At 39.1% G+C, this 25695-nt stretch overlaps 1 protein-coding gene across 1 annotated transcript; it reads right to left on the bottom strand.

Moving 5' to 3' along the window:
* Window positions 1–5882: 5882 nt before the first annotated feature.
* On the bottom strand, window positions 5883–25078 carry MCCC1 (methylcrotonyl-CoA carboxylase subunit 1). Its single transcript, XM_071437981.1, has 19 exons — window positions 24761–25078; window positions 23653–23699; window positions 22518–22657; window positions 22010–22105; window positions 21735–21856; window positions 20628–20775; window positions 19725–19846; window positions 18505–18616; window positions 18102–18183; window positions 17189–17316; window positions 16098–16281; window positions 15436–15545; window positions 14008–14224; window positions 13199–13285; window positions 12584–12633; window positions 11504–11641; window positions 10043–10150; window positions 8986–9057; window positions 5883–7435 (listed from the first exon to the last, which is right to left on the bottom strand). Exons 1-19 carry the CDS (start codon window positions 24814–24816, stop codon window positions 7316–7318), a joined length of 2139 nt encoding a protein of 712 aa, XP_071294082.1. The 5' UTR covers window positions 24817–25078; the 3' UTR covers window positions 5883–7315.
* Window positions 25079–25695: the final 617 nt, after the last annotated feature.

Below are 25695 nucleotides of genomic sequence, written 5' to 3'. Positions count from 1 at the left end.
TCAAACACTTTTCGAGCATCCGGTGAGCAGGCCGCCGTTCCCGGGGGCCTGAACACGGGAAGGGCGAGATTGGAAAATCCCCCGGGTTTTCTAGGATGGATTCGCAGAAGAGGCAAAATCGCTTGCTGAGCAGCCATGGACACCTGGGGAAGGTGAAATCTCGGGGCAGCAGCTTTACAGAGGAGCACCTGCACATCTGTAAGATTTCCCTGATTTCCCTGGTCCAGGCTGTGATCCCCTTTGGGGAGCTGTGGACAGGTATAGCTCTTCCTGCAGTAGCATAGCTGTACTTGCAGAAGGGTCTGCAATGGTTAAATCACGGTTTGTACTACTATCCCAGACAGTTGTTTTTTCCCAGGAAAGCTTACTCTACCTACTGCAGGCTTTTGGCAGCCGAGGGAGTTTGGGGAAGCAAAATACTTGCTGATAAAACTCACAGTGGTGGCAAACTGCTGTTGTGAAGGACAAAGGTTTGAGATCTCATCTTGTTCTCTCATCTCCTGCTGAGATGGGAGTTATTAAAGTAAGCTTCTGTATTTATTATGACTGGTATGATTGCACACACCACAGAGAAATTAAGAGTTCAAAAAGCCATTCCTCATCATGGATGTCCACAGTTTATGTATGTGTTCTTATAGAAAAGGGTCTGAATTTCTTTGCTTAAGTTTCTTGCTTACTTTCCTGAAAGTCAGAGCAAAGCTTAGATGGGAGTGTGAGGAGTTAAGTTGTATTTAGTGAGGAAAATCAGGCCTGTCCTGTGAAGCGTCCAATTTTGCTGGTGTACAAAACAGTAAAATTAAGAGCTTGATATCAAGTATACGGGAATATAGCTGAATTCAGCTACCCTTGGAGACAGCAGTTGCCTGGATACCTTGAATCCTACCAAAGAGCATAATTTTTAAATTGAGGATGGATGCAAATTGGCCAGCGAACAGCCATGAACACTGCACACCAGCCCAGTCCTTGTAACCACGGCAGGGGAGGCAAAGCCAAACCTGGAAATCTCTTTGATTGAGTTAGCTAATTGCCATCACTGTAACATGCTGTGACAGCCCTCCTGCCAGCTGAAGACACAGTTTAGACCTGGAGAATTATTGTGACATGTAACAATAATCTGAGGGATGAGCTGTGCATGCAGGAGACTCCTCAGGAGAGAAAGAGGATTTTTTAAGTGACTTGTTTTTTTCTAATACCTGCAGATCTTGCAGGTTTCTTGTAATGCAGGGTCTCTTAGTGGGTTTTTTGAGTGTATGGGTGCACACTGTATTTGTGTTCAGTTTTTTGATTGGCTTTTGGTTTGATCTCCCTAACTTACTAGATTGCTCTATATTACAAATTACTGTTGTATAAGGTATGGAAAATCATATTTAACTGCTTCTGAGCAGGGCAAATAACAAGATCATCCCATATGATAATGAAATCTATTAAAAAATGTGAAATGCATATCGCTGCTATTCACAGCATACATACTACTTCTTGTGGGTTTTTTTCCAATTCAAGATCACTCCTCAGGAGAAACTGTACCTGGGGAAAGGTTGCAAGTCTAGTGTTACTGATTTTAGTGGGAACTGCAGTGTTCTGTATTGGTTTCCAGAGTGCTTCCATGGCAATATGGCTGAATTTCTCAATCTGAGGTTACCTTACCCAGAGCTCTTGGTCACCATGATCTGACTAGACTGAGTTACTCTCCAACACAGCTCACTGCAATGGGCAGGCACACAGCTCAGGACACAGCCAGACTGCTCCAGTTCCACCCCTACCCACACGTTTGAGCCTGCCTACAGATGGAGATGGATACTGGCATGATGTGTGTGCTGTCTGAATCTCACCCTCACCATTTCTGAGCAAAACCAAGCACCATTTCTGATGCTTTACGAAGCAAGAGGCAGCATGAGGCCACCAGAAAGTGTAAGTTACCTGAATTGGGCTTGTTACATGTTGCCTTTTGTGCAGCTCCCTGCAGGATGGAGCCCAGGTCAGAGCAGGGAGACCCAGCTCTGCTGCTTGTGAAGGTGACACGTGCCCTCAGTGACACAGACGAGCAGGAAATTTCATTGTGCAATGTGCACGCAGCATAATCACCATGACCAGGGTAACATGATGACTTGTTCAATTTATTTTAAGGCTGACACACTTGCCTTGTTTTCTTGTGTGAGCCAATGATGTTTTATCTTCTCACGTGAAGCCCGGGAAAATGAGGCAGTGACTTTATTTTTTGTAAACCAACTGTGTCAAGTGCATATCTGAATCTAACACTGGTTTACACTGACTGACCTGAGCTCTCTTCTTGAGCAGACAAATAAGTCTCATGTTGGGTCAAAGCAGAATCCATTTAGTGTAATCCCCTGGCTGAGAACTTAGGGCACTTTCTGAGGAAGAGGCCCAAAGCTTTATGAAGAATAACAATAACCTGGGGCAGCTTGTGCTGGATGTGTCTTTATAACCACATCTTTTTAGTAGCTACTTGGTGCTCTAGAAAATGAAACCACCAAATCATCATATCCTGATGTAACAGCCATAGGGTGATTACAGCTGTGGCCCTTTGCCTGCAAACTGGCCCCATGGTTAGAGAGAACAGTCCCATGAGCTGTCCTGCACAAGGGTAGTTAATGCCACTCTGTAGGCATCCAGAGGTGCAGACCCAGTGCTCTGCTCCTGTTGTGCCATTCAGCTGACACAGTTGGAATGTCTCTATCAGCCCATAATGGGTTTTTTCTGCACTGAAAGAAGCACAGAGGAAGTAAACAGTGTGAGTCCTTCTGTAGGTGTCTGAGCAATTTAAACTGCAGTGACACAGCACCAATATCAGAAGATTGTTGTTGATAGGTTACAGGGAAGGGTGTTCACCTTCTGTGAAGTTTTTCATCCTTCCTGCATTACACAAGAGGTTAACAAGTTACTACACCCAGTCCAAGGCACTGTTAGGAGCAGTTTTCCATGTGATGGCATCTCTGGGAGGGAGCAGGACAGCTCTATGTCCCTGCTGGGATGGGGAGGAGGATGGGAAAAAATGGGCAAAACCCATGGGTTGAGGTAAGAAAAATTTAATAATTGAAATAAAATATAATAAATAATAATACTACAACTGTAATGAAAAGACAACAAAGGGAGTGAGAAATGAAACCCAGCAGAGACAGGTGATGCACACTACAGTTGCTCAGTGCACCCTGACTGATGCCCTGAATGTCCCCAAGCAGCAATCAGGGGCATCAGTGCTCGCCACAGTGCTCTGTGGTATGGAATGTCCCTTGGGGCAGCTGGCTCAGCCCTGCTCCCTCCCAGCCCCTTGTACACCTGGCTGCTGGCAGGGCATGAGAAACTGGAAAACCTTTAACTTAGAGCAAGCAGCACTCAGCAACACTAAAACAGCAGCTTGTTACCAACATTATTCTCTCACTGACTCCAAAACACAGCCCTGGACCAGCTACTAGGAAGAAAGTTAACTCCCAGCTGAAACCAGGACACAGATTAAAGTTAAACCCAGCAACAATTATGATTTTAAAACCCAGCAGGACTCCAGATGTGTTTTATTAATTACTGCTATAATAAAAAACATGGTGTATTCAACCAGAACGTCCATGTTTGTTTTAATATGAATTCATTGTACAATAAACAGGTTTTAGGCTAACATCAAATGTCTCAAAATTGCTTTTAGAACCCAGGCTCTCTTCCAAGTTGGATCACATAAAAATAAATACCAGGGTTTCCATTATCAATTTCTGCAATATTGATTTTTTAACACAGCATTCAGTAGAGCATATTATATTCCAAATGGAATTCTTATGCAGAAGGATATGCCCCAGTATTATAAAGGTACTAAATGATACTTACCTGTGAGACATTTGTGTGTAAAAATCTCTATTTGGAACATAACTGTATGAGAAGTTGAAGTATCTTGAGTATGTTCAGAATATACTTTGTGTAAAAGCTGGTAATTCAGAAGTTAATCAATTGCCATTGATTGTCCAGTAAACACATTCTAATCAGCACAGCTGAGCTTTTTAAAACAGAACACAGACAAGTCCTGATCTGCTTGAAAAGGATTATCAGCAGCAATGAAAATACCTGTGAGAGTGCACTGGTACCTATTGCAAGGGACATATCAACAAGTTACTTTAATAAAGGAGTTGTGTGCCCAGATGAACTTTTTTTCCTCTACTATTGACTAAATTTTAAAGGTCCTGCCAAAAAAGCACGTGAGTATTCATTTTTTAGTAAGCATCAAGAGTTGAAGCTATGATTTCTTGGTAACTAGCTGGTACAATCATTACAACAAAGGATACAACACACACTGGAAACTTTGTAATTTTCTGGTATTGATATTTGATGTATAAAAGGTAAAAAAAAATTCTACTTTTCCAAGTAGAATTAGTCTACATCTGAAATTACAACTTTCCCAACAAGCAGAGAAAATTATTTATCAATCAGTGTGTCCACAAATTTTGCAGTGTTTTGATTGCCATCAACCTCATTAAATAGGAGGAAACAGGCAAATATCTAGCAAGTGACTTGTCTGAAGTCACAGTGAGTCAGTGGCTAAAATAAGAACACAGTCCTGCTCTCCTGGCTCCCAGTCCAGCAGGGCTTGAGGCTCCACACCACAGAGCTTCCCTGGGTATCAGCCACAGGAATTGGCAGTGGCTGGAGAGTGCAGGAGAGATGGAGATGCCCACAGGGGATAACTGAAATGCACACAGGGCTCTCACTGTGCTCTGGCAGGATGAGCCATTCCTGATCCAAGCTCACCAGTGCTCAGTGTGTCTCCCTGACCCTGTCTCAGAGAAGCCTGAGTCTGGAACACCAACACCTTTGTTCTCTCCTGCAGACCATCAACTGTGGCTGAATTAAATATCTCGTGACACAGCCCCCTCTCTCCTCTGGTAGCAAGAAAAAAATCATTACAGCTAGAATCAGTTCAGATTCTTTGTTCTGTAACATCTGTGACTGTTGTTTCAGAACTACAGCACTATCTGAAAAGGTACACTGATAATAAATTAGTAGCAGAGATTACCCCTTTAGCCCAAATGCTAAAATACTGCATTTTAAAAAATTAATTTCTTTTTCTTAGTCTGCCATTAAGTGTTTTAGAGACAACAAGTGACAGCTATGTTACTATGCTAGGACCAGTTTACATTCATAAAAAACATTTATTTGTAAAAAACTGAAGATTCATGAATATTTTGTTAACTAAGATACTGGTATAGGAACAACCTACCTTTAATAATTTTTTGAGCATCTCCAAGTTCAATTAAATCACACTGCAGTAAAGCATTTCAAGTATGCAAACTGTGACAGTGACTTCTGCAAGAGATATTTCTTAAATAAACAAAACCATCACTATCTGAAAAATCTATCTCAGTAGAAACCTATAGAGATAAAACCAGCGTATTTTTGAGAAGCGAGGGAAAACGAACACTGCTGAGATTATCTGTGTCCCCTGGCTCCGAAGGGAGGACATTTTGTCAGCTCCCAGGGAATGTGTTTTGCTGCACTGGCTGTGTGCAGCCGGGCTGTGCAGACTGAGCGGGCAGGGAACCTCCTGCTGGGAGTGTTCATGTTTTGGTACAGATTCAGTGCAGCAAAGTCAGTCTAGAAACAGCCGTGTCACAGAGAGAGAGAAAAAGAAATGCCAAGCTGCTGAGTCTCTTCAGGGCTGAGCTCATGTTTCTATCTGAGGATTCAGTTCTGGATAAAACAAGTGCCTAACCTTACCTGCAGTGAAACCCATCACGAGTGTCTGGATCACTGCCTCCTAAATGTGGTCTGCAGATTGTGCTCATCATCATCAGATGATACAGAAACAGCTGCTTAAACCCTCTAATCCAATGCATGAACAGGAGCAACCAAGGAAAGAACAAAATGGAAAAACATCAAAACAAACATTCCAAGTTATGCTTCATTTTTATTTGGCAGTAAATAAAAATCATAGTGGCAATATTCTACAAGATGATCACTGGAATTTAATTATTTGCTAGGTGACCAGAGGATTGGAAGGAAAATTGTAAAGTATTCAAATATGCTTTTAATACACTGATATCCAGAGTCATTGCTTTTTCACCACTTTTTTTTCTGCATTGCAGACAAGGCTGCACAATTATAAAAGCAGATCAGAGAATTCCCCATGATATTGTATATTGATTCAGAAATGAGATTTCAGGTAAGGGTCCATTTGCACAGATCTAACTACAGACTTGGGATCACTGCAGCATCTGATTGTTCCTTTCTGCAGCATAGAACAGATTATTTAATTAAATTAGCATACCAAAACTTCACGTGATAACAGAACTTCACATTAACTGGAAAGTTTGCAACAATTAAAACATTTTTTTCTTTCCCTTGTTTCCCTAAGGTGCTGGTTAAATAACTTAAATTTATGGCAAATTATCAGTATGCTTAGTCTGAGAATTCTTTTTCTTTGCATATCCAAAAATCTACCAATTTTCCCTTCTGAAACCTTGCAGATACAAAAAAAATCTATTATTCTTAGTATTCTTGTTTCATGCTGTTATAAAGACTGTGGTGTACTTCATTCCAGCCAATAAGAAATACACTAGAACATGAACAATATGGTAACAGTAACGAAGATTTTGAAGTCAGTATTGTATTTTGGCACACTAAGTATTAAATAAGCTTATATTTCTATGTTACTACTTCATGTTTAAAGTTAAAATGGCATTTTTTGAAAGTAGTTACATTTTAACTTTGATTAGTGTAGCAAATGTATTTTAGAAATGTTTTGCATCACATATTTTGAGGTATATTAAAATAATTTTTGAAATGCAAATTTTCACAACTCATTGAGGTAAACAGGAAAAACAGATGCACCAGAAATGACTGAGAGGGATTCTGGGCTAAGGAACAATCCTAAATTCCCTATTAAGGCAAAAACATAAGATAGAAACAGGAATTTTGCCAGAAAATACAAAAACTGTATTTCAGATTTCCTTCAAATCAATCCTCACATATTTAAGGGAAAAAAGGCAGCTGTGAATAAGAAGAACCCAACCTGTCTGTACCTTATAGTCCTTATTAACCTCTCTGATACTTTCAGAGTTTCACATCTTCTTCCAGTCCTTTCCTCAAGCAAACAACCACTGGACAACAATCACATAGGTCCACAAGTTATAAATACAATTACAGTATAGTGATACCCAAATTTCAGTGAAGTCAGCATAATTTCCAGTCAAACTATGCAGGAAGTGCAGAGGAAACCAATCCCCCAACCATACAAAACAGTTTGCTGAAAACATGAAGAAATCTTCTTCCAGGAGAAAATCAGCAAAGTAGAAAAAATAAAACGCATCTTTCTTGAATTTTATTTTGACTCTGCCTCTTCATCCAGGAATTCAACGAGTGGAGCATGTCTGTTGGCCTGGGCACCTTCTTGGAAATTGACCTTTTTAATCACTCCTGCCTTGGGAGCCCTTATGGTGTGCTGCACAGAAACACAGCCAGAGTCAACAGCAGACACTCAGGGGCTTCCCTGCCCTCCCTCTCTCTCCAGCAAATGCCAGCATTACTGCTTGGTCCAAAGAGAATTGAACACACTTAATTCCTTCCTCTGACATATTTTATTTTAAACCTTCTTTTAAACATTCCTAGTCCATTTCTGAGTTTAATTTTCTCATGAATATTTGACAAGTATTCTGTGGAGAAAAATGCTGTATAATACATTTATATGAATTATCATCATCATATGAATGATCATCAGTATGAACAGCTGACTACCTCCCTAATACTTTCTGTTGTTGTAATAAATACCAAACAGAAATAACACACAATTAATCCAAAATGTTAATCAGAGAGCAGATTTGCTCCCTTAAGAGAAATCTGCAGATTTACTAAAGATATTTCTGTTTTATGGCCAGGAGGGGTCTTTAGTGGGCAGATATTTGGCAAAATGCAGATGAAACACAAATACAGCTCCTAATGACAGTAAAGGAACAGCATGCTTACACACCAACCCCCAGCTGGTCTGCTTGTCATTGTACCAGGTTACTTTGATATTGGAGCTTTGCCTCTTGGTAGTTTTCTACAGAGGATTAGTCTAGCATCAAAACATTTAAGATCAGATATTAAATCCTCACATCTAAGGACTCTCTAAATAATAATTTGCTGTTTAAATTTTACATTTTATATTTCAATAGCAGTTTAAAAAATAACTCAGATAATGTCGGTCTGGGTATCAGCTGAAGAGGCACAAACACATTTAGCATCCAACTGCAAAGAAGTTTGTGTGTAGGTTTTTTAGTGCACACAGTTTTATTTAATAGAATTTGAGTGTAATTAAAAAAAGAACATGATAAGAGAAAGACAGATTTTCTCAACAGTGTTAGTTCTGCTGCCACAAACTGAGGTTTATTTTAAACTAATAGTCAAACCAAACCAGTTCAGGCTACAGAAACTGTAATTAAAGCAATCTGAGCCACAGTCAAGCAATGTGACAAGATAAAATTCAGTCCTCTGAATGCTGTGTGAATAACTACACAGAATCTTTAGTGTGCTCCTCATAAAACTTTCTGTAAATATCATTATTATTATTATCATTAATAATAAAAGGATTATACACAAGAAGAATCCCGTGTATATTTACAAAGTCCCCATTAGCTAAATCTCTACTTGAAGAAACTGCAGACATCCATGTGCCTGGATCACAACCAGAGGACAAGAGACACACCAAGACAGTTTTGTGCTAGCAAAGTCAAAGGAGAGGAGGGGACAGAAGGCCTGACACCACCACCCAAATGCATGTTAAAACAGCTGCAAAATACCATGCATTATATAATCATCATTTGTTAGTAAAATAACAGCAAATATAATCCTCTGAAATCCAGTCAGACACAACACTGATGTTACAGCAGATGAAGTGATACTGACAGCTGCAAGCTGCACTCCACACTGAAATTCAATAATGCAACCAAAAATTATTAAATTTTGAGCAGATTTTTATTTTCTCAATTATTAAAACCTTTATATGTCACTTACCTCCATTTTCATAGCTATCATAACCATTAGAGGGTCTCCAATCTGCACCTTATCCCCTGCCTTCACAAACACCTGCAATTCAGGAGAAAATTGGGGGAAAAATCATTTATGCCTGTACAATTCAGAATCAGCTGGATCTTGACTAACACAATGCACAGAGGGAGGGAGGTTTTACAAAACAGCCTCATATTATTTATTTTTGTTGATCTGGGTATCTGAGTTCTCTAGATAGGGAAGAGTTCTAGATAGATCTCCTCGAGGGAAGGCAGAGCCTACAGAAAGAGGGTCAGTGCCAGATGACAGGATGAACAGGAAGCCATTTACCTGTCAAAGGAAAGACTACAAGAGATGATGTATAGTCTACCATTTCTGGGCTTCAGCAATTCTATTTTGAGAAAAGTGCAGAACCTCTTCCTGAAGCCAGTCCCTAAAGTCTTTAAAACAACATCCAGAAAGAAGATGGCAGGAGCCACCTCATTTTTCAACAATTACTCTGAATTGGAATGTTCATTCAGGATGTCAGAGATCCATGTTTTATGTACTCCATCCTTTATGCCTTTTTATTAGTGGCTGAATCTTTCAACCACTAAACTCTCCAGAAAATCTCTTTCTGTTGAAACTTTGTCACTGTACAGAGAATGCAGAAGACTTGCTGAGCTAAAGAAAATTAAATCAATTCACAGCTTAACAAAAGAGGCATTTCTGATTATTTCTTCTTTTGCAAGTGCATCTCACTCTTTTGTTAGATGAAATGAATCAAACAGCCCATAACACTTCAGGGAGCTTTGACTTGGGAAGTAATTAAGATGAAGAAAAAACTAGTTAAGCAGTAGCATTAGTTCAGATATTCCAGAGCTCTAGAGAAAAAATGGAAGCCTTAAAAAGCCATGGGTGGATGCTGAAAACTTGGAGTAAACAAAGCTTTTTCCAATCAGAAGCCACACAACACTGACATTACTGGCCCCAGTTCTTTCCTGGCAGTACAGAAGCTCTATTTCTGGCAGAGTAAATCTGAATATATTGGAGAATTCAGGTCCCATCCTGTTGTTATAATTACCTTCTCTACTGTGCCTGTCATGGGCGCCACAGCTCCACCTTGTTCTGCCCCTGAACTCACTGCAGACAAATATTTGGGCACAGGGAGGCCAATCTGAGCACTGCCTTCCTGCAAGAAGAAAACCCAGGACAGGTGAGTTAACAACATGAGATAACAGCACCAGTAGATGGGCTGAGAGAGGGAAAGAACAGCACCAGCCTTAGGCAAAGCAGTCAGCTCTGAGGGTGGCAGAGCCTGGAGTCAGGGCTGCACTAGGACTGAGATGGTCACTGCTGTGCCAGTGCCTGAGGCCTAGGAAGTCACACCTGCTGCTGGAAGGACCAGCAAGGAAGGAACAACCCCTGTGACAAAGCAGCTCCACGTGGATCTTTGTACAAACCCTGTGTTTGTACCTTCCCTGTTCCTGCATCAGCAGTGCAGGTTTTGGAAATGCATAAAGGCTGTTTGCGCAGGGGCAGGCACCTGCTGCAACAAGAGACACCTTGGCATCTCCACTGCCAGCCACTGCCAATGAATCCTTCACAATTTACAATAAAATTAATTCAGTGCTAAATTTAGTCAAAATTTCTCACTGTTGCTCAAAAATCCCTTAAGTCCTCTCAGAGTTGCTTCCCAGAGTCTCTCAAAGACTCATTATCTCCCACATCCTTCCCATGCCCTCACGTCCTGTGATTTCTTTTCTATCACTCATCCCAGACTCCACTCTGATACCACAGGACCACTGAGCTTTCCCATTCCAGCATGGGGTTATTTTGTCCTCATCACTGGAGCAACAAAGTTTTTGCTGCATTCTGCTGAAAGTCTTAAGGGGCTCAGTGCTAGAGGGTAATTACTGAAACTAATAAATGATAATTTATTTATTTAATTACACTGAGTTACTTTAAGGCTTTGCAATGTTTTAACTGTAAATAAAAAATTACAACCTAATAATGCAATTAGAGTACCTCTTCTTTCAAATGTCATTTGCATATATGCAATGCATATAATGCCATGGTACCTCATAATTGCATATTTTAATATTAGCTGAAGTTATCTTTCTTCAGACCGGTATTGATTTATTTCTTGTCATATAATTTAAAAATTGCAATTGAAATTAAAACACCAATTACAAGGCCTTTCAAATATTTGTCAGTTTGAAGTACTTGCTACTGTTCTGTGACAAACTCAAATACCTGACAAATTTTAGTATTTTGTGTTCCCCTCTCCTAAACCATCATTTCCAAACCATCATTTCCTCACTAGCTGTATTTCAAATTTTTAAAAGTAATTCTTTTTCTCACTCACTACAAGCAATGAATTTCTAATTAGAACAATAATCCAACAGGTATCAAAACTTGATAGGTCAAAGTAAGAGACTGAAATTGTTGCTCTCTTTCACATTCCATTGCAATTTATATTGTTCATTTATATGGATAAAAATCCAAAATTTTAAATTTGTGATAATAAAGAAAGGAACGTTACCGGGAAGAACAGATAAATGGTGTTGTCCAAAATGACCAACTTGGACTTAGAGACTGTTCCATCTACTGAAGACCTCAAGTAAAGTGAATCACCTTCTTTCAAGATCTCTCCAGAAATCAGAAACGTTTTATCTTGAATCTGAAAGTTAAATGCTTTTATAAGGACAAAGGTTAACCCTTCATGAGCAATAAATCAAAAGATTGTATTTGTACCCTCATAACCTGTGATTCTGCATAGGCAACTCAGGAATTAAAAAAAAACATTTTTAAACCTTATGTATCCTTTGTCTTTCAGTTAAGAGACTGTTCTGTATCCAATAAAAATAGCTCAGCAAATTATCTAATATATTCACTCAGGACATTCCTGAGTATTCATCCATTCTGGGTGCCAAATCTGAGAGAATAAGACATTCAACTACAGGGGATATTGAACACCCAGCCAAACACAACCCCCTTAAGCCAACAACTGGAGACTCTCACATGTGCACACACAAAATTAGCTACAACTAAGGCATCTTGAGCTGTTTACTACAGGAGCTCTATAGCATGGACAAAGAAGCCAATTCTAGGGGTATCACTCAATTATCTAACCAGAAGATTCCTCAGCTCATTTGGTAATCACTCTCCAATTTCCATCTTCAAAATAAAATGTTATCTTGCAGATAATGCTCTAGAAAGCTTTTATTTATCCCACAGAAGATCCATTCTCATGCAAAGAATAGAGCAGGAGTCCTGTGGAAAAAAAGTCTTTTTAAATGCAGATTTAAATCTAACTTCCCAGGTTTTAAACAGACAAATTCAACAAGGAAAATAAAGAATAAGACCTTTAAGTACTGAAAATACAAGCATTTCCCTTAGCCTTGTCAGGAACATTTTGATAGCTCTTCCATGCCGATCCAGCATCTAGCACAGATAATTTCAGGTTGAAGTAACAGTGTATAGCAATGGATACAAGCAAACTAAAAACAGAACCCTGCATCTGTAATCACCAAGCAACTTTAGCAACAATTACTACTAAGAGAAATCGACATGAAATTGATTCTTTTATCTAATGAAGTATCTGAAAAAAATGTACTCATACCTGCATTTTGTATGACCCATCTTGATTGTAACTTACAGCTACATCCACAACTGTTCAATAAAACAAAACATGCATGTGTGAGTAGATTTCACTGCAGTATCTAGAGAATGATGACATATAAACTCTATCAAGGCTTTCTTGATAAAAATGAGGCCTACCAACACTAAGATAAGAACAAGTATTTTCAGATTAGCTTACTACACACTGCAGAATTCCTACTGAATTCCAGACAATTTTTCTTTCCACAATAAACATCTGAAATGTATCTAAAATCTGTATTATCTGTACAGAAAACAAGTTTGTGAGGGGAAGAAGTACTCCTTTCACAAAAAAAAGAAGTTCAAAAGAAGGAAATGTCACTCTTCTCTTTTTAAAATCTCAACCTCATTCATTTAAATGATGAACATGAATTAGTAGTCATTTCAATTTGGTTTACATTTCTTCAGGATCTAACAGTGTGGATTAAACATGCAATTCTGTCAATTCCCAGCTTACACTGCATAAAACTCATACTGATTCGATGCTGTTTCTTAGCCTGAATTTTCAAGCACCAGTTAAAATAACTTCATCCATCAAGTACCTCCCTTCCCTCCACACACTTTTTTATTAACTTACTGTTTTCCCCATCCAGCAGAGACAGTTTTCTAGTGTAACATATATTTAATCTTCTACCAGTGCTGGATGCAAATGGTGAGAATTTATCTAAAATACAAAATATACAGATATTATTATTTTTCATTCTACTTCAGCAAAACACAATACTTAGAACTTAGGCCTTAAAATCATTGTCCTACTCTTACTACCTTAGTATTGATTAATTTATATTGCACAGAAAAGACTGGGGAATGACTGTAGTCAGAGAAAGTGACAATTCCTTGATCTCCAACACAGAATAAATTGATGCTGTGTGACCTACAGAAAACGTGACACTAAGAAGGGCACTGGCTGTTTTCCATGAACACATCCCTGAACAGGACTAGAGAGCATCAGAATTCAACTACACCAGAGCAGGTCCTGATTAACCTTTAGGTGAAGGTTCCATTAAATCCCCACTGCTTCTCCCATTCAGAGCAGAGGTAATTTTGTCTGAAGACCTTGGCCAGCTGTAGGAATAAGAGAGGCAGAAGGTCCCTGCTTGTGCTTATCAAGAGCAAAGAGCTCACAGTGTCACTGACCATGAATCCCAAGGTCTCTCAGGCAGTGCCTGTCTGAAGGGCTTGGGAAGCTCTCTGGACATTACAGTGGTGACATATTCCCTATCTGATCCTTAACAAAATTTATAGTCTACCCTGTGTGCAAATACCTGGGAGATGCCAGCACGCAGAACCCTGAGCAGGCACAAAGTAGGGCAAAGAAAGAACATCCAAATTAAGCAACTGCACGTGAACTCATAAAATGAAACAATACAAAACAATGATCCTTACCATCTGACTGATCTCTGAAAGCATCTGTTAGCATCTTCTCTTTCAGTATGAGCCCTAGAGCTGCCTGACACATAACTTCATGTGGAGTTGCCTTTTTGGCTGGAAATAGTTCATCATGGTGTTGAGGAATGAAATTAGTGTGCACATTTCCAGCCTCAAACTCTGGGTGTCCTGACAGGCTCAGTAAGAAATCAATATTAGTGCTTAATCCTACAATCTGTAAAGAAACAGAACAGAAGTATTTTGCCAAACTGAGTTATGACTACACAGCTTTCTGCTCACAAAGTTTATCAATAAAATGTAATTCATTCAACTGGTCTGTTTTATTATCAATAAAACCACTGACTGGAAAAAGACAAAAAACCAAAACAAAACCCAAAAGCTGCTTTCTCAAAAGCACTCTGTTATCTAAATGTTGCCTTTGTCCACTGTGAAGTTGAGCAAAGTTTCCTGGAAACAGTAACAGGAGGTAATTTCAGAAAAAAACCCCTACTTTTGGAAAATTGTGCTCTGAGTATTTAGAAGAACATTCCTAACTTGACAAGTGCTTCTTATTAAAAATGAGTTACAATAAATCCAGTATCCCATATTTGATCTTTTAATAGTAAAAAGTAGGAACAGGGATTTCTATAAGCTTACTAGATACTATCCACTTCCTATAGTGCAAAATACCCAATGAAACAACATTATTATTTTAGAGAAATCATTGACACTGGTAACCATGTTATGCTGTTAACATTTACTGACAGAACTGCTAAGAAAATTCTGAAAAAAACAAGAGAATTCTTTTATTTCTTTCTCTTACAGTAAATTTCATTTTTAGCTAAAACAATAAGGGGCCCAACACTTTCACTACCTCAGGCACATGAACATGACATTCATGTTGTTGATTTAAAAGTGTAAATTAGTTCTTCACAAGTAATATTCAGTCTCGCCTCAAGCCAAGCCTTCTGAATTCCACTTTTGAAAACAGTTATAATACCTGTAGTTTTCATAGGGAAAAATGGAATGTTTCTTAAAAAGAACTGACAGCATATTTCTTTACCACATGTATAGTCTAAAAACTTAGCTTTTTTAGTAAATTAAAAATTACAAGCAAACATTGTCTGATACAAATTCCACTAAAGAAACCATTTAAGTCTGAGAAAGCTCACAGTACAATTAAAAATGTTTTTTAGCCTTACCCTTCTACAAAGTCCCAGATGCATATTCAAACTGAACCACAAACTTAAAAATCTATGTGTAAAACTGGGCTTCACACTTATTTTCACTCACTCCACCAATGAAAACAGTTTGCAAATTGGGAAAAAATACAACTTCTGCAAATAATTAATGAATTTGAAATGCAGTAGCAATGCAGGCTCCCTTTTGGAAACCACTTTTGTGGCTCAAGCTGTGGTACCACACTGGGTTCCTCCTCCCACTTACGTTGTACTGGTGCAAGCTGTAGCGCAGCTTTCTGAGCGCTGCCTGTCGGTCCTCAGCCCAAACCACCAGCTTGGCAATCATGGGGTCATAATGCACAGAAACCTCATCACCTGAAATGCAGCAATAAAACAAAAATGCTCTAACATGCAACCATGAATTTATGGAAGTTGGTAATGCAAAGTACTGGGCACCACATGGCATCCAACACGGGCACAATTCATGGCCACATTTCTCTCAAGATTAAAATTGTTTAAGGACATGATGTGACCTGGCATTTCAATTTCAAGGACAATTTCAGCACAGACATTTTATAAATTTTATAAATTTTATAAATAAATTTATAAATTTTTGTAGAGATAACATGACTCAAATTCAGTTTTCTTTATTGCAATTAGAATGCAGGATTGCTAAACGGTGAGGAGAATATCACCAGCATGAGCCAGCGGACATTAATGTGGGTACAGGTAAAGAAGAGGTAAATAAAATATTCAGTGATTGACCAAAAGTACATGGAAAATCATAAGGAAGAATGATTCTGTAGGGATTTGTCTTTATAACACCACTCTTTTAGACAAACTTATTCAGGCCAAAGAGGGAAATGCTTACAAAAACAAGTTCTTGATGTTAATTATTTCTTCTTCCATCACTGCCTTCAGTTTTACCTTGCCTGACTCCAGTCTCTATCCTGGTGAAACGATCTGCTGGGGGGGTGGATAAGTGCAACAGTGGCCCAGCTCCTGGCATAAAGTTATTATTAGGGTCTTCAGCATATATTCTAGCTTCAAATGCATGGCCCTGCAGCAGGATCTCTTCCTGCATCAGAGGAATCTTCTCTCCTGCTGCAACCTGAAAACAATAGGTTTTTTCTTGAATGCAGGATGAATATTCTGGAATGCTGATATATGAAATATTAAGTGTATTTCTTCTGAATTTGAAGAACTAGGAAGCACATTTTAAAAAGCACAAGGAGAAAAACACTGCTAAGACCACTGAACCTGTCCACCTTGTTTCTCTCTTCCAGTGTTGTTTGATCCCTGCTCTAACCCAGGATTCAATTCTCAATTTCCATGCACAGATAAGGAAGACAAATGTTCCTTCTTTTTGCATCAGCATTGCCAGTTCAATTTTCTTTCTGATTACACCTCCCCACCCTTAATCTCACACTTCTTAAGCTGCTGTCCTCACTTTTGGATTTATGAAAACAGAATTGGGGTTTATTTCAAGTTCCCTAATACCCAAAACTTCCTGTGATCACTTAAATATGTGAATAATCTCTGCAAATTAGGTGTGTGAGGAAATCCACTGCTCCAGTCCACCCCACTGTACATCTATTTCAGAATGTGGCTATACTGGTATAACACCAGACACAGGTTTTTGTGAGGATTTTTTCCTCCTACAGCCTGATGCAAGAATGACTTTTGGGTCACAGATCCATTTCAATTAGAGTTTTAGAAACCTTACAACATAGCAAAGGAAAGATCAGGACCTCACTCACTCCCACTTTCCACACTGTCTGTTAATGCCTCTAAATACACTTTTAAAATGTTTTCTCTCTACACAGCTGGTTGAAATTCAGAGCACCTACACAATGCTCTACATCCAATACAGCAATGTGAGATGCTCCTGTGGAGCAAAGGAAACTCTACCCTGACAGCTGAGCAGGAGATGAGGATCTGGAAACCCATCCAGCCTCTCACAGGCAGTGTCACACAGCACTCAGGAGGAACTCCATGTAAAATCAATTAACACTCACCCTGAGCTGCCATTCCACCAAGTCTGTTCCAGTGATCATCTCTGTAACTGGGTGCTCTACTTGCAGCCTGGTATTCATCTCCATGAAGTAAAAATTATGTTGGGAGTCCATAATAAATTCAACTGTTCCTGAAGTATTTAACAGACGGACACTTCACCTAAGAGCATCTTAATGTCCATTTATAGAAAAGACATCCAAGACACTTAATTCAACTATGCCAAGACTATTACTTCAAAATCAGACACACTGAATTGCATTAAATTCTATACAAATAATCTAAAAGGGTCACAAAATTGAGATCTGAAAACAGAAGGGTTGTTTCCTTATACATTTACATAACCTTTGTTTAGTAGCCACTCTCTACAGTAAGAGCTGCATTTCATTAGCACTTTAAAAAGTGCATCAAGAGTCTTTGAAAGTATTCTGAATATTCATGGGATATGTAATTTTTTTAAAATAAATATCCAAAGAAAGCAGTGAGAAAACAAAGTTACAGATCATTTCAGGAGGTTATTTTTCATCTGGGAAATGGTGTGGACTTTAAAGTGAGTTGTGATTTTCTTTTAAAGACTACTGTTTGCATATAAAGTATTACCCTTTCTATGCTAAAAGAAAAATTATTTTCCCCTTGCTCAGCTCAAATTTACTAATTCATAATGCTCACTTTCCAACAACAGTTGAGTTGACCAAATTATCTGTCCTGAAATTTTTTTCTTTCTATCCTTCAGCTGCCACTGGTCTTGAGTTCAGGTATGCCAATTTAAATCTGTAATTACATCAGAATTAACTACATGATTACTGGCTTAAACCTCAAAAATTTGAGGGATGTGTGTCATACTCGAAAACAACCAGATGCCATTTGCTTGAGACTTAAAGTCTGACTAAGTTAAAAGCTGCACCTCCCCAGGCTTACCTGCTCCCACATAATTCACTGCTTTAGCTGCTTTGACAGCAGCTTCTCCAAGTCTCCTTCGAACCTCTGGACTAATTCCTGGCTGTAAATAACAATAAAAAGATTACAAACTATTGTTAAGTTTGTTGATATTAAACCTGGTATGCATGAATATTGAACAGAATTAACAAATGCAGTGAAACCCTGATCTATGTTACACTTGAAATCTACATAGTACTTCTTTGAGAATCATTTTCCTAAAGAATGCAGGGTTTTTATTCAATTAGAACATCTTCAGCAGCAAAACTAAAACAGGTCCAGGAACTAGAAATAAATTATTACCCACTACATGCATTCAGAGGGGGATAGCAATCACTATAAAAACATGGCAGTTCATAAAAAATATTAACAATTTTCTGCTCACCCCTGGTGCCTCTTCAATGATTTTCTGATGCCTCCTTTGCACGCTGCAGTCTCTTTCAAACAAATACACTGCATTGCCATGCTGGTCACCAAACACCTGGACTTCAACATGCCTGCTCCACAAAAATAAATGTTTTAATGTATTTTAATGCCCCAAAGAGACTTTAAACTTATAATTTTAATAGGATTTCTTATAAATTTAAGTGTCTGCCCTTAAATAAATGCCAAAAATGTAAAGAGAGGCTGATATTATGCAGGATTTTGCTGTTTTAGAGTTATTCATCTTCTAAATGAAAGAGGATTCCTAATACCAACTACTGCAGTGAAATCTCACAGACTGTAGGATAAGCAAGACACATATCTGAAGGCTGCTACCTCTTTCTTAGTTATTATAATAAAGTAAAACCACTTCACTATTAATTTGATAATGATTATTTCCATCATAATTTATTGTGCAGCAATTCACAAGAGACTGCAGCAGTCCTGGCTCAGGAATAACATTATTCACTTCAAAACACCATTTCAAAGGACAACTATTGGGTGGCAGAAATTTATTCTATGCATAAAACTAATAAAAATACATCACCTTTCTGACAATCCCCTGATCCTGCCAAAAGAAATTCCCCAGCAATGAGTTTTTTCTCATGTCTACCTGACAGCAGAAGCAGACCCTCAATTTCTTTGGGATAAATGCTTTCCCTATAGTGATGCTTCAAGGAAGAACAGATGTAAAGTACAAGAATGTCAAACAGACCTCTGAGACATTCTTTATAAAAAATAAATTGGTTCAGTTGCACAGGCCAGGCATGAGCTAAAGACTCTCACTTCTGTTTGAAACATCCAAGTAGAGGAAGATTAAATAACTGGTTTGGGACACCTGAGGGCAGCAGAAACACCATCACAGCTTCACTAAGGTCTATAGTTTGAACATTATAGTGATTTTTTTCCTAGATGTAAATCAATTTTAGAAATCTCACTGCCACATCTCCCAGGCAGTAGCATTTTAATTCCTGTCATTCAAAACAAAGTCACTACAAGAAATTCAATAAATTATAAACAATTTTGACCAAATTAACAAATTTCATAGTGCAAATTGGACATACAAACCAATTTTAATCCTACAATTAAGCTAGTTACGTTTATTTAACTAAACTGAGCTATTTATGTTTATTTAAGCAGAAGAAACACTACAGTGTTTATATTGAAACATCTATTTCACACCTTGGATTATCTACAAATTTCTCAATCAGCATTGCATCATCATTAAAAGACTTCTTTGCTTCTCTCCTTGCTGATTCTAGTTGGTCCAGAAACTCCTTTTCTGAATGAGCAATCCTCATGCCCTAAAATACAAGAAAAAAGCTTATCCAAACAGCTAACAATACACAATGAAAAACCTTGCTGCATACACAGAGTGAAAATTAGCTTAAAAATAACATTTTTTCTTTCCTTCAAAAACTTTAGGAGAATTGTGTATCAACTTCCAGTAAGATAATCCTACTAAGTCCCAGTGAAAGTGCCATAAGAAGTGTAAAAAATAGATATTATCATTCCATTGATATGAGTGAGCACAAAATTCAATTTTTTCCTCAAATATTATAGAAATCTTCCAAGGCTGGCAGAGAAAAACTTATTTTCTACAAAATAAGTCTAGCTATTTTGGAAATAACTAAGATTTTCTATACATAATTTTTATAGACATTTATTTCAGAGCAAAGTCTGATTTAGACTGGGAGTTCACCACCCATTGAAAAATATCTAGACACAAAATGTTATTTCTAATCATTTCTTATACAACATTTAAAACTGTTGGCAAAGGAAGTCACAGAAGCTATCACAGAGTAACAATTTAAAGTCATCTCATTTTGCATAAATCCACAGCATAACTTTTCTGCTTATGTGAATTACTGGAGATCCATTGAAACAAACAAAACTCTTCCAGTTTATTCCAGCTACTTATCTTCTGCATCTCAAAGGGAAATGAGATTTCATAGTGCTAGATTGGCCATTAATAAATTTTAACACAAAGTACTTTTCCAGTTTTTGTTTTCTTTTCGAATATTGAGTTACAGATCCTGAGCCATGGTAACTTTACAGCACATATTGAACAGAGGAGTTCCTTACCTTTCCTCCACCCCCACGGACAGCTTTAATCATTACTGGGTATCCAATCCTCCTGGCATGTTCCTTTAGACACTCATCAGACTGATCTTCTCCATGATAACCTTCAACAACAGGAACGCCAGCAGCAGACATTATAGCTTTGGAAGTGCTTTGACAGAACAGTTTTATATTTAGAATGATAAAAATATTTTTTTCTTACTTTAAGCTCCAACCTGTCTAATGCTCCCAGTGTTAATTCTCTCCATGAAAATAGTTCCACAGTAGACCTCAACAGGACTACTTGCATAGGTGGTTACACAGCATTGGACTGTAATTCAGCACATACTTCCAACAAACATTTTTATTTCTCCCAGCAGGATTACACTTTAGTTTGACTGGTTTTTCCACATTATATATGCCAAAATTTAACAATTTCAAATTAAAACACTACAATATTTAAAGCTGTACAAAGGCAAAACTTTTCATTACACAGGCTACATTCACACCACACATAAAACCCTCAAGCATAACAACTCTAATTTCCAAAATGCATGCAAAGCTTGTTAAATTACTGAGGCAATTTACTCTCACATTATGAGGTGATAAAGTTAATTCTCTCTAACTACGATTATACAGTTCCTGTGTCAGTATTATCTTCATTTCCATAGTCTTGATTTATACTTCGATAGTCTTGATTTATTCTTCATACCTTTAAAGTCTTTCTTTGATCTAAGAAACTAAGAATAAGATTCTCTGTGATGAACTAAACTTATAATTTTACATGAGCCACCACAACCCTGATGATTTGGTGCTTCTTTTCCACTGCTCTTTTGACCTATCCAATCTGACTGCTGAACCTTTACCTATACTACACTGCAATGCTTCAATTCTGGAAAAGTAGAACCATTACTTATTTAATTACTAAAATCCCAATAACTGAACAATCTTGACTGTTTATGTCCCGAAATGAATCTATAAACCTGGAGTTTATTCCTTTGAAGAAAATGGTAAAAATACAATGCAAATTGACAGAATAAAACAATTACAGAGCAACTGGTCATTTGTTAACAAAATCATCTTTGTCAAGCTGTAAACTGCATAAGCAAGTAATAAATCAGAAATAGATACCTTTTAATACCCATATCTCTGATAGCAGATGAAGGAGGACCTACGAAGATGATTCCCTGCTGCTTACACAGCTCTGCAAACTCTGTGTTTTCTGAGAGGAAACCATAACCTGGATGAATAGCCTAAAACAGAAAAATGTTACCAGCCTGTTTTTGTATCAGTTTAGCTTAGAAAACCCAAAAATTTCATAGATCATTAAGGAAAAACAAGATGAGCAAAAATAAAGAACTAAAGACATGGAAGTAACAGAAAATGTGATTGATTGATTTCCTTACCTGCGCTGCTGAGCTCTTGGCCACCTGCAGTATTTTCTCCATGGCCAAGTAACTCTGCTGAGAGGGTGGTGGACCAATGCAATATGCTTCATCTGCCTGTTTTACAAAAAATACATACAACAGAGACTGGTCACTAGCAAATTTAAATTACTTTCTAAGCTAATTATATCACTTATCAGACTGCAGTTTAAATCACTGCCTTTCCTCATGGAGAGGCTCAGCTGGGTGAAACAAATTCCGACTTTTTCCTCAGAATCACAGTCTACTCTCCAACCCCTGGCTGTCCAGAGTCTGGAAGCCAAACTTGAATGCACTTCCTGTAAAGCTGTCAGGTGTTGAGACAGACACCAGGCAAACTTTCCATCCCTTCAAGGAAAACTTGGCAATAGGTCTACAGAAGTGAAAATCAACTTTGTATCAGCACCCAAATCTGCTTTACCCATGGAACTTATCAATGAAAAGTACTGTTATGAATGAACATCAGCCAAGTTTAATGAATATACTTCACCATTGCTACGTGCATGGAATTCCTGTCTGCTTCACTATAAACTGCCACAGATTTCACCCCCATTTTCTTGGCTGTTCTCATCACCCTGCAGGCGATTTCTCCTCGGTTTGCAATGAGGATCTTCCCTATGCTGTGACCTCCTGTTTGAAAAGATGAAGCACAGTAAGAAACCAAGCCACAAAAACATCCCTGGAAACAAAGCAACTTTAAAATTCTGGTTTCTTTTACATTACAAAGTTTATGCATTTCTTCAATAATTGAAAAAGCATGCTTCACCCAAAAGCATTTTCAAGCTGCTCCTCAAATTCTTAACTCAGAGTCCTTATGCAGAAGTATCTTTAAGCTTTTTTTTTTCTTTTTTAGAATTCAAGAAATATATCCTAACCCTAAAAAAATCCCACTTCTACATACCAGCTAATGCTTATAGTTGTATTATGTACCTTCTGGACTAACTAGGAAACAATCAAAGCTGTGCTGTGTCCCCCACAACAGAAGTGATTCACATATGAAGAGCACCATTCCCCCTTGATACCCAGTGACAAAGAAATAAAAAGATATCAATTTTTATTGGTTTGGTTTTTTAATCAGTGACTTACAAACTTCTAAAAACTGTCAAGACAGCAGCCACAACTTGATAGAAGTATGAGGCCACCACTGACAGAGACTTCTCAGTGAGAACTAAATAGCTTAAAACTAAACAATAAAATGAAAATAGATCTCTGAATTCTCAAACATAACTTTTTAGATAACAGGAACACAGAGTGAGTTTAAATAATCTTGCTAAACCCCTTTACACTCCTTTATATATTATTTAAATACCATTATGCCTATAAAACAATTATCAGAGACTTTGCAACATTTGTATCAGAAAAGAACTCAGAGAAAAACATCACAAAAAATAAATCGTTTTCATTAATTTCCATATACCTAAATATGATAGATAAAATTATACAAAATGTTGTTTAAACATTAAAGACGATTTCTCTTTGGTTAGCTACAGGTTCCTTTCTTCAAAAGCTGTGAAGATACTCAATATTTATTAAAAACCCCTGCAGTCTTTCAGCAACTAATACTCTAAAACCATCCACACTGTATAGCAATTTAAGCTAGTAGCTAAAGAGGTGAAATTTCATACCTATTGTTGAGGCCCATTTCACAAATATTCGTACTTGGTTCCATTGCCTGTGCAATTATAAAGGGACAGAAGTGTTACAAGTGCATATGAACAAGTGGCAACTGAGCTACTTTTATTTTCAGGTGAGAGAAGTACAGCACTGAAACTTCTGATACATCTACTGACACAGAACATATTCAGGTGTAACAAGGGAAGTTGCTCAAACTTTACCAGATCACCCTAAGTACTTTCACTTGTACACAATAAAAATTAGCCCCATGTTTTTTTAGTAGTATTCAAACAGAAATAATCAAGGAGCTTTCTTAAACAAGCAAAAAACCCTCTTTTTGTGGACAGAACAGCCAACAACTCGCATTTATTTATTACAGAGAGGCCAACTCATGAATTATTTGGGAAAGAAGACGTGAGCAAACATAAGATAAAAAAGCTTAAAAAGGCAACAGGAGCTGCTTTTGTAGAGCAAAGGTGCAAGAGAAAAGAATGTGAAAGAGCAAGAGTGAGCTATGGTGACTTTTAGAAATGGAAAGTTAAACTTCAGATAATTAATGCTAACTAAATGAAGTAACAGCAGTGAAGTGACTGGATAGAGCTGTGAAAGCGAACTCCTGGAACTGTTTTAATTAGTATGTAAAACAACGTCGGAATTTTGGATCAAGTCCAGAATTCTTTAAGCGTTATCGGACAAAAAGACACGGGACGTCCTCGGCACCACACAAGTAGAGCTCGGATGTAACAGAGGAGGAATCTGTGCATGTCTCAAACTCTGAATACACAGCTGTCATGGTCACCTCCCTGCGCACAGCCTGCGCACCGACCCCCGGGGCCGGAGCAGCTTCGTGGCACTCGCGGCATCTGCCACAACCATTCCCTAAGGCCCAGGAGGGCTTATTTGCTCTTCCTTCCCCCAGAGCAGCCCGGGCTCCCTGTGTGTCCCCTCACACCCCGCAGAGCCCCCTCCCCTCCTGCCCGGGCAGCGGGCTCTGTGCTCGCTGTGGGCAGCTCCCCACGGCTCCTCAGGCCGCCCCCGGCCCGCACCCACGGCTGTCCCCGGCCCGGCCGCCCCTGCCCGCGCTCGGGGCCGCTCGGGCCTCCCCCGGCCCGCACTCACAGCCGGCGCAGCGCCCCGAGGCAGCCGCGGCCCCGCTCGGCCGCCGCCAGCGCCATGTTGGGGAGCGCGGGCGGCAGCGGGGAAAGCCCTCAGGGGGAGGGAGGGAGCGGGCGGAGAGAGCGCGTCACCGGGAGGAGAGCCGCGCACGGCCGGGGCCCGCTCGGGGAGAGCCGCGGAAATGGCTGTCGGGGGCGGGGCTGGGCTGCACCGAGGAACGGCGCTGAGAGGGCCGATGGAATAAATTTATTTAAATGTGAAACGATGCGTGTCGCTGAAAGGTTGTCGGCCCTGTGGGTGCACGGAATCAGCTGAGCGCGCTCCTTCAGGAATGATATCCGGGGTTGTAGTGGAACAGACACGCAACGGTGAGGGTGCTTGGGAGGGCGTGGGCATCCTCGGGTGCCTCAACATCCCCAGATCCGGCATCAAAACCGCCTCGGGCAGCAGAGGCGGTCACAGAGCGAAGGGATCAGAAAGCCGTCAGGATCTATTCTGCTCCCTCAGGCTTTGGAGCTTTGCAAGCCACAGAGCCACAGAAGATTTGGGCTGGAAGGGAGCTGAAAGCTCATCACATTACACTACGCTCCCTTGAGAAGGGACATCTTCCAGCAGCCCAGGTTGCTGCCAACACCATCCAGCCTGGCCTTGGACACTTCCAGGGATAGGGAATCCACAGCTGCTCTGGGCAGCCTGTGCCAGGGCCTCAGCACCCTCACAGGGAAGAATTTATTCCCAATATTTATCAGTTTAAGGCCCAGCCCACCCCAGTGTGGGGCCTTGCTAAACCTGCCCGGCCCCAGCACAGTCAAAATAAGTATTTCCATTTGTTGTTTACAAATAGCAAAGCTGCCATGCTTTTTTCCACAACGGGAATACACAAGCTATCAATTGCAATAGTGGCAGTGTTTAGTGTCTTAAGTGTTCTCCATACTCTG

Source organism: Agelaius tricolor, unplaced genomic scaffold (genome assembly GCF_023055355.1).
Source record: "Agelaius tricolor isolate 1412-34295 unplaced genomic scaffold, bAgeTri1.0.p SCAF_12, whole genome shotgun sequence".
Taxonomy (NCBI): Eukaryota; Metazoa; Chordata; class Aves; order Passeriformes; family Icteridae; genus Agelaius; species Agelaius tricolor.
The sequence above is the reverse complement of the archived record's forward strand: the minus strand, read 5'-3'. Positions and strand labels throughout refer to the sequence as shown.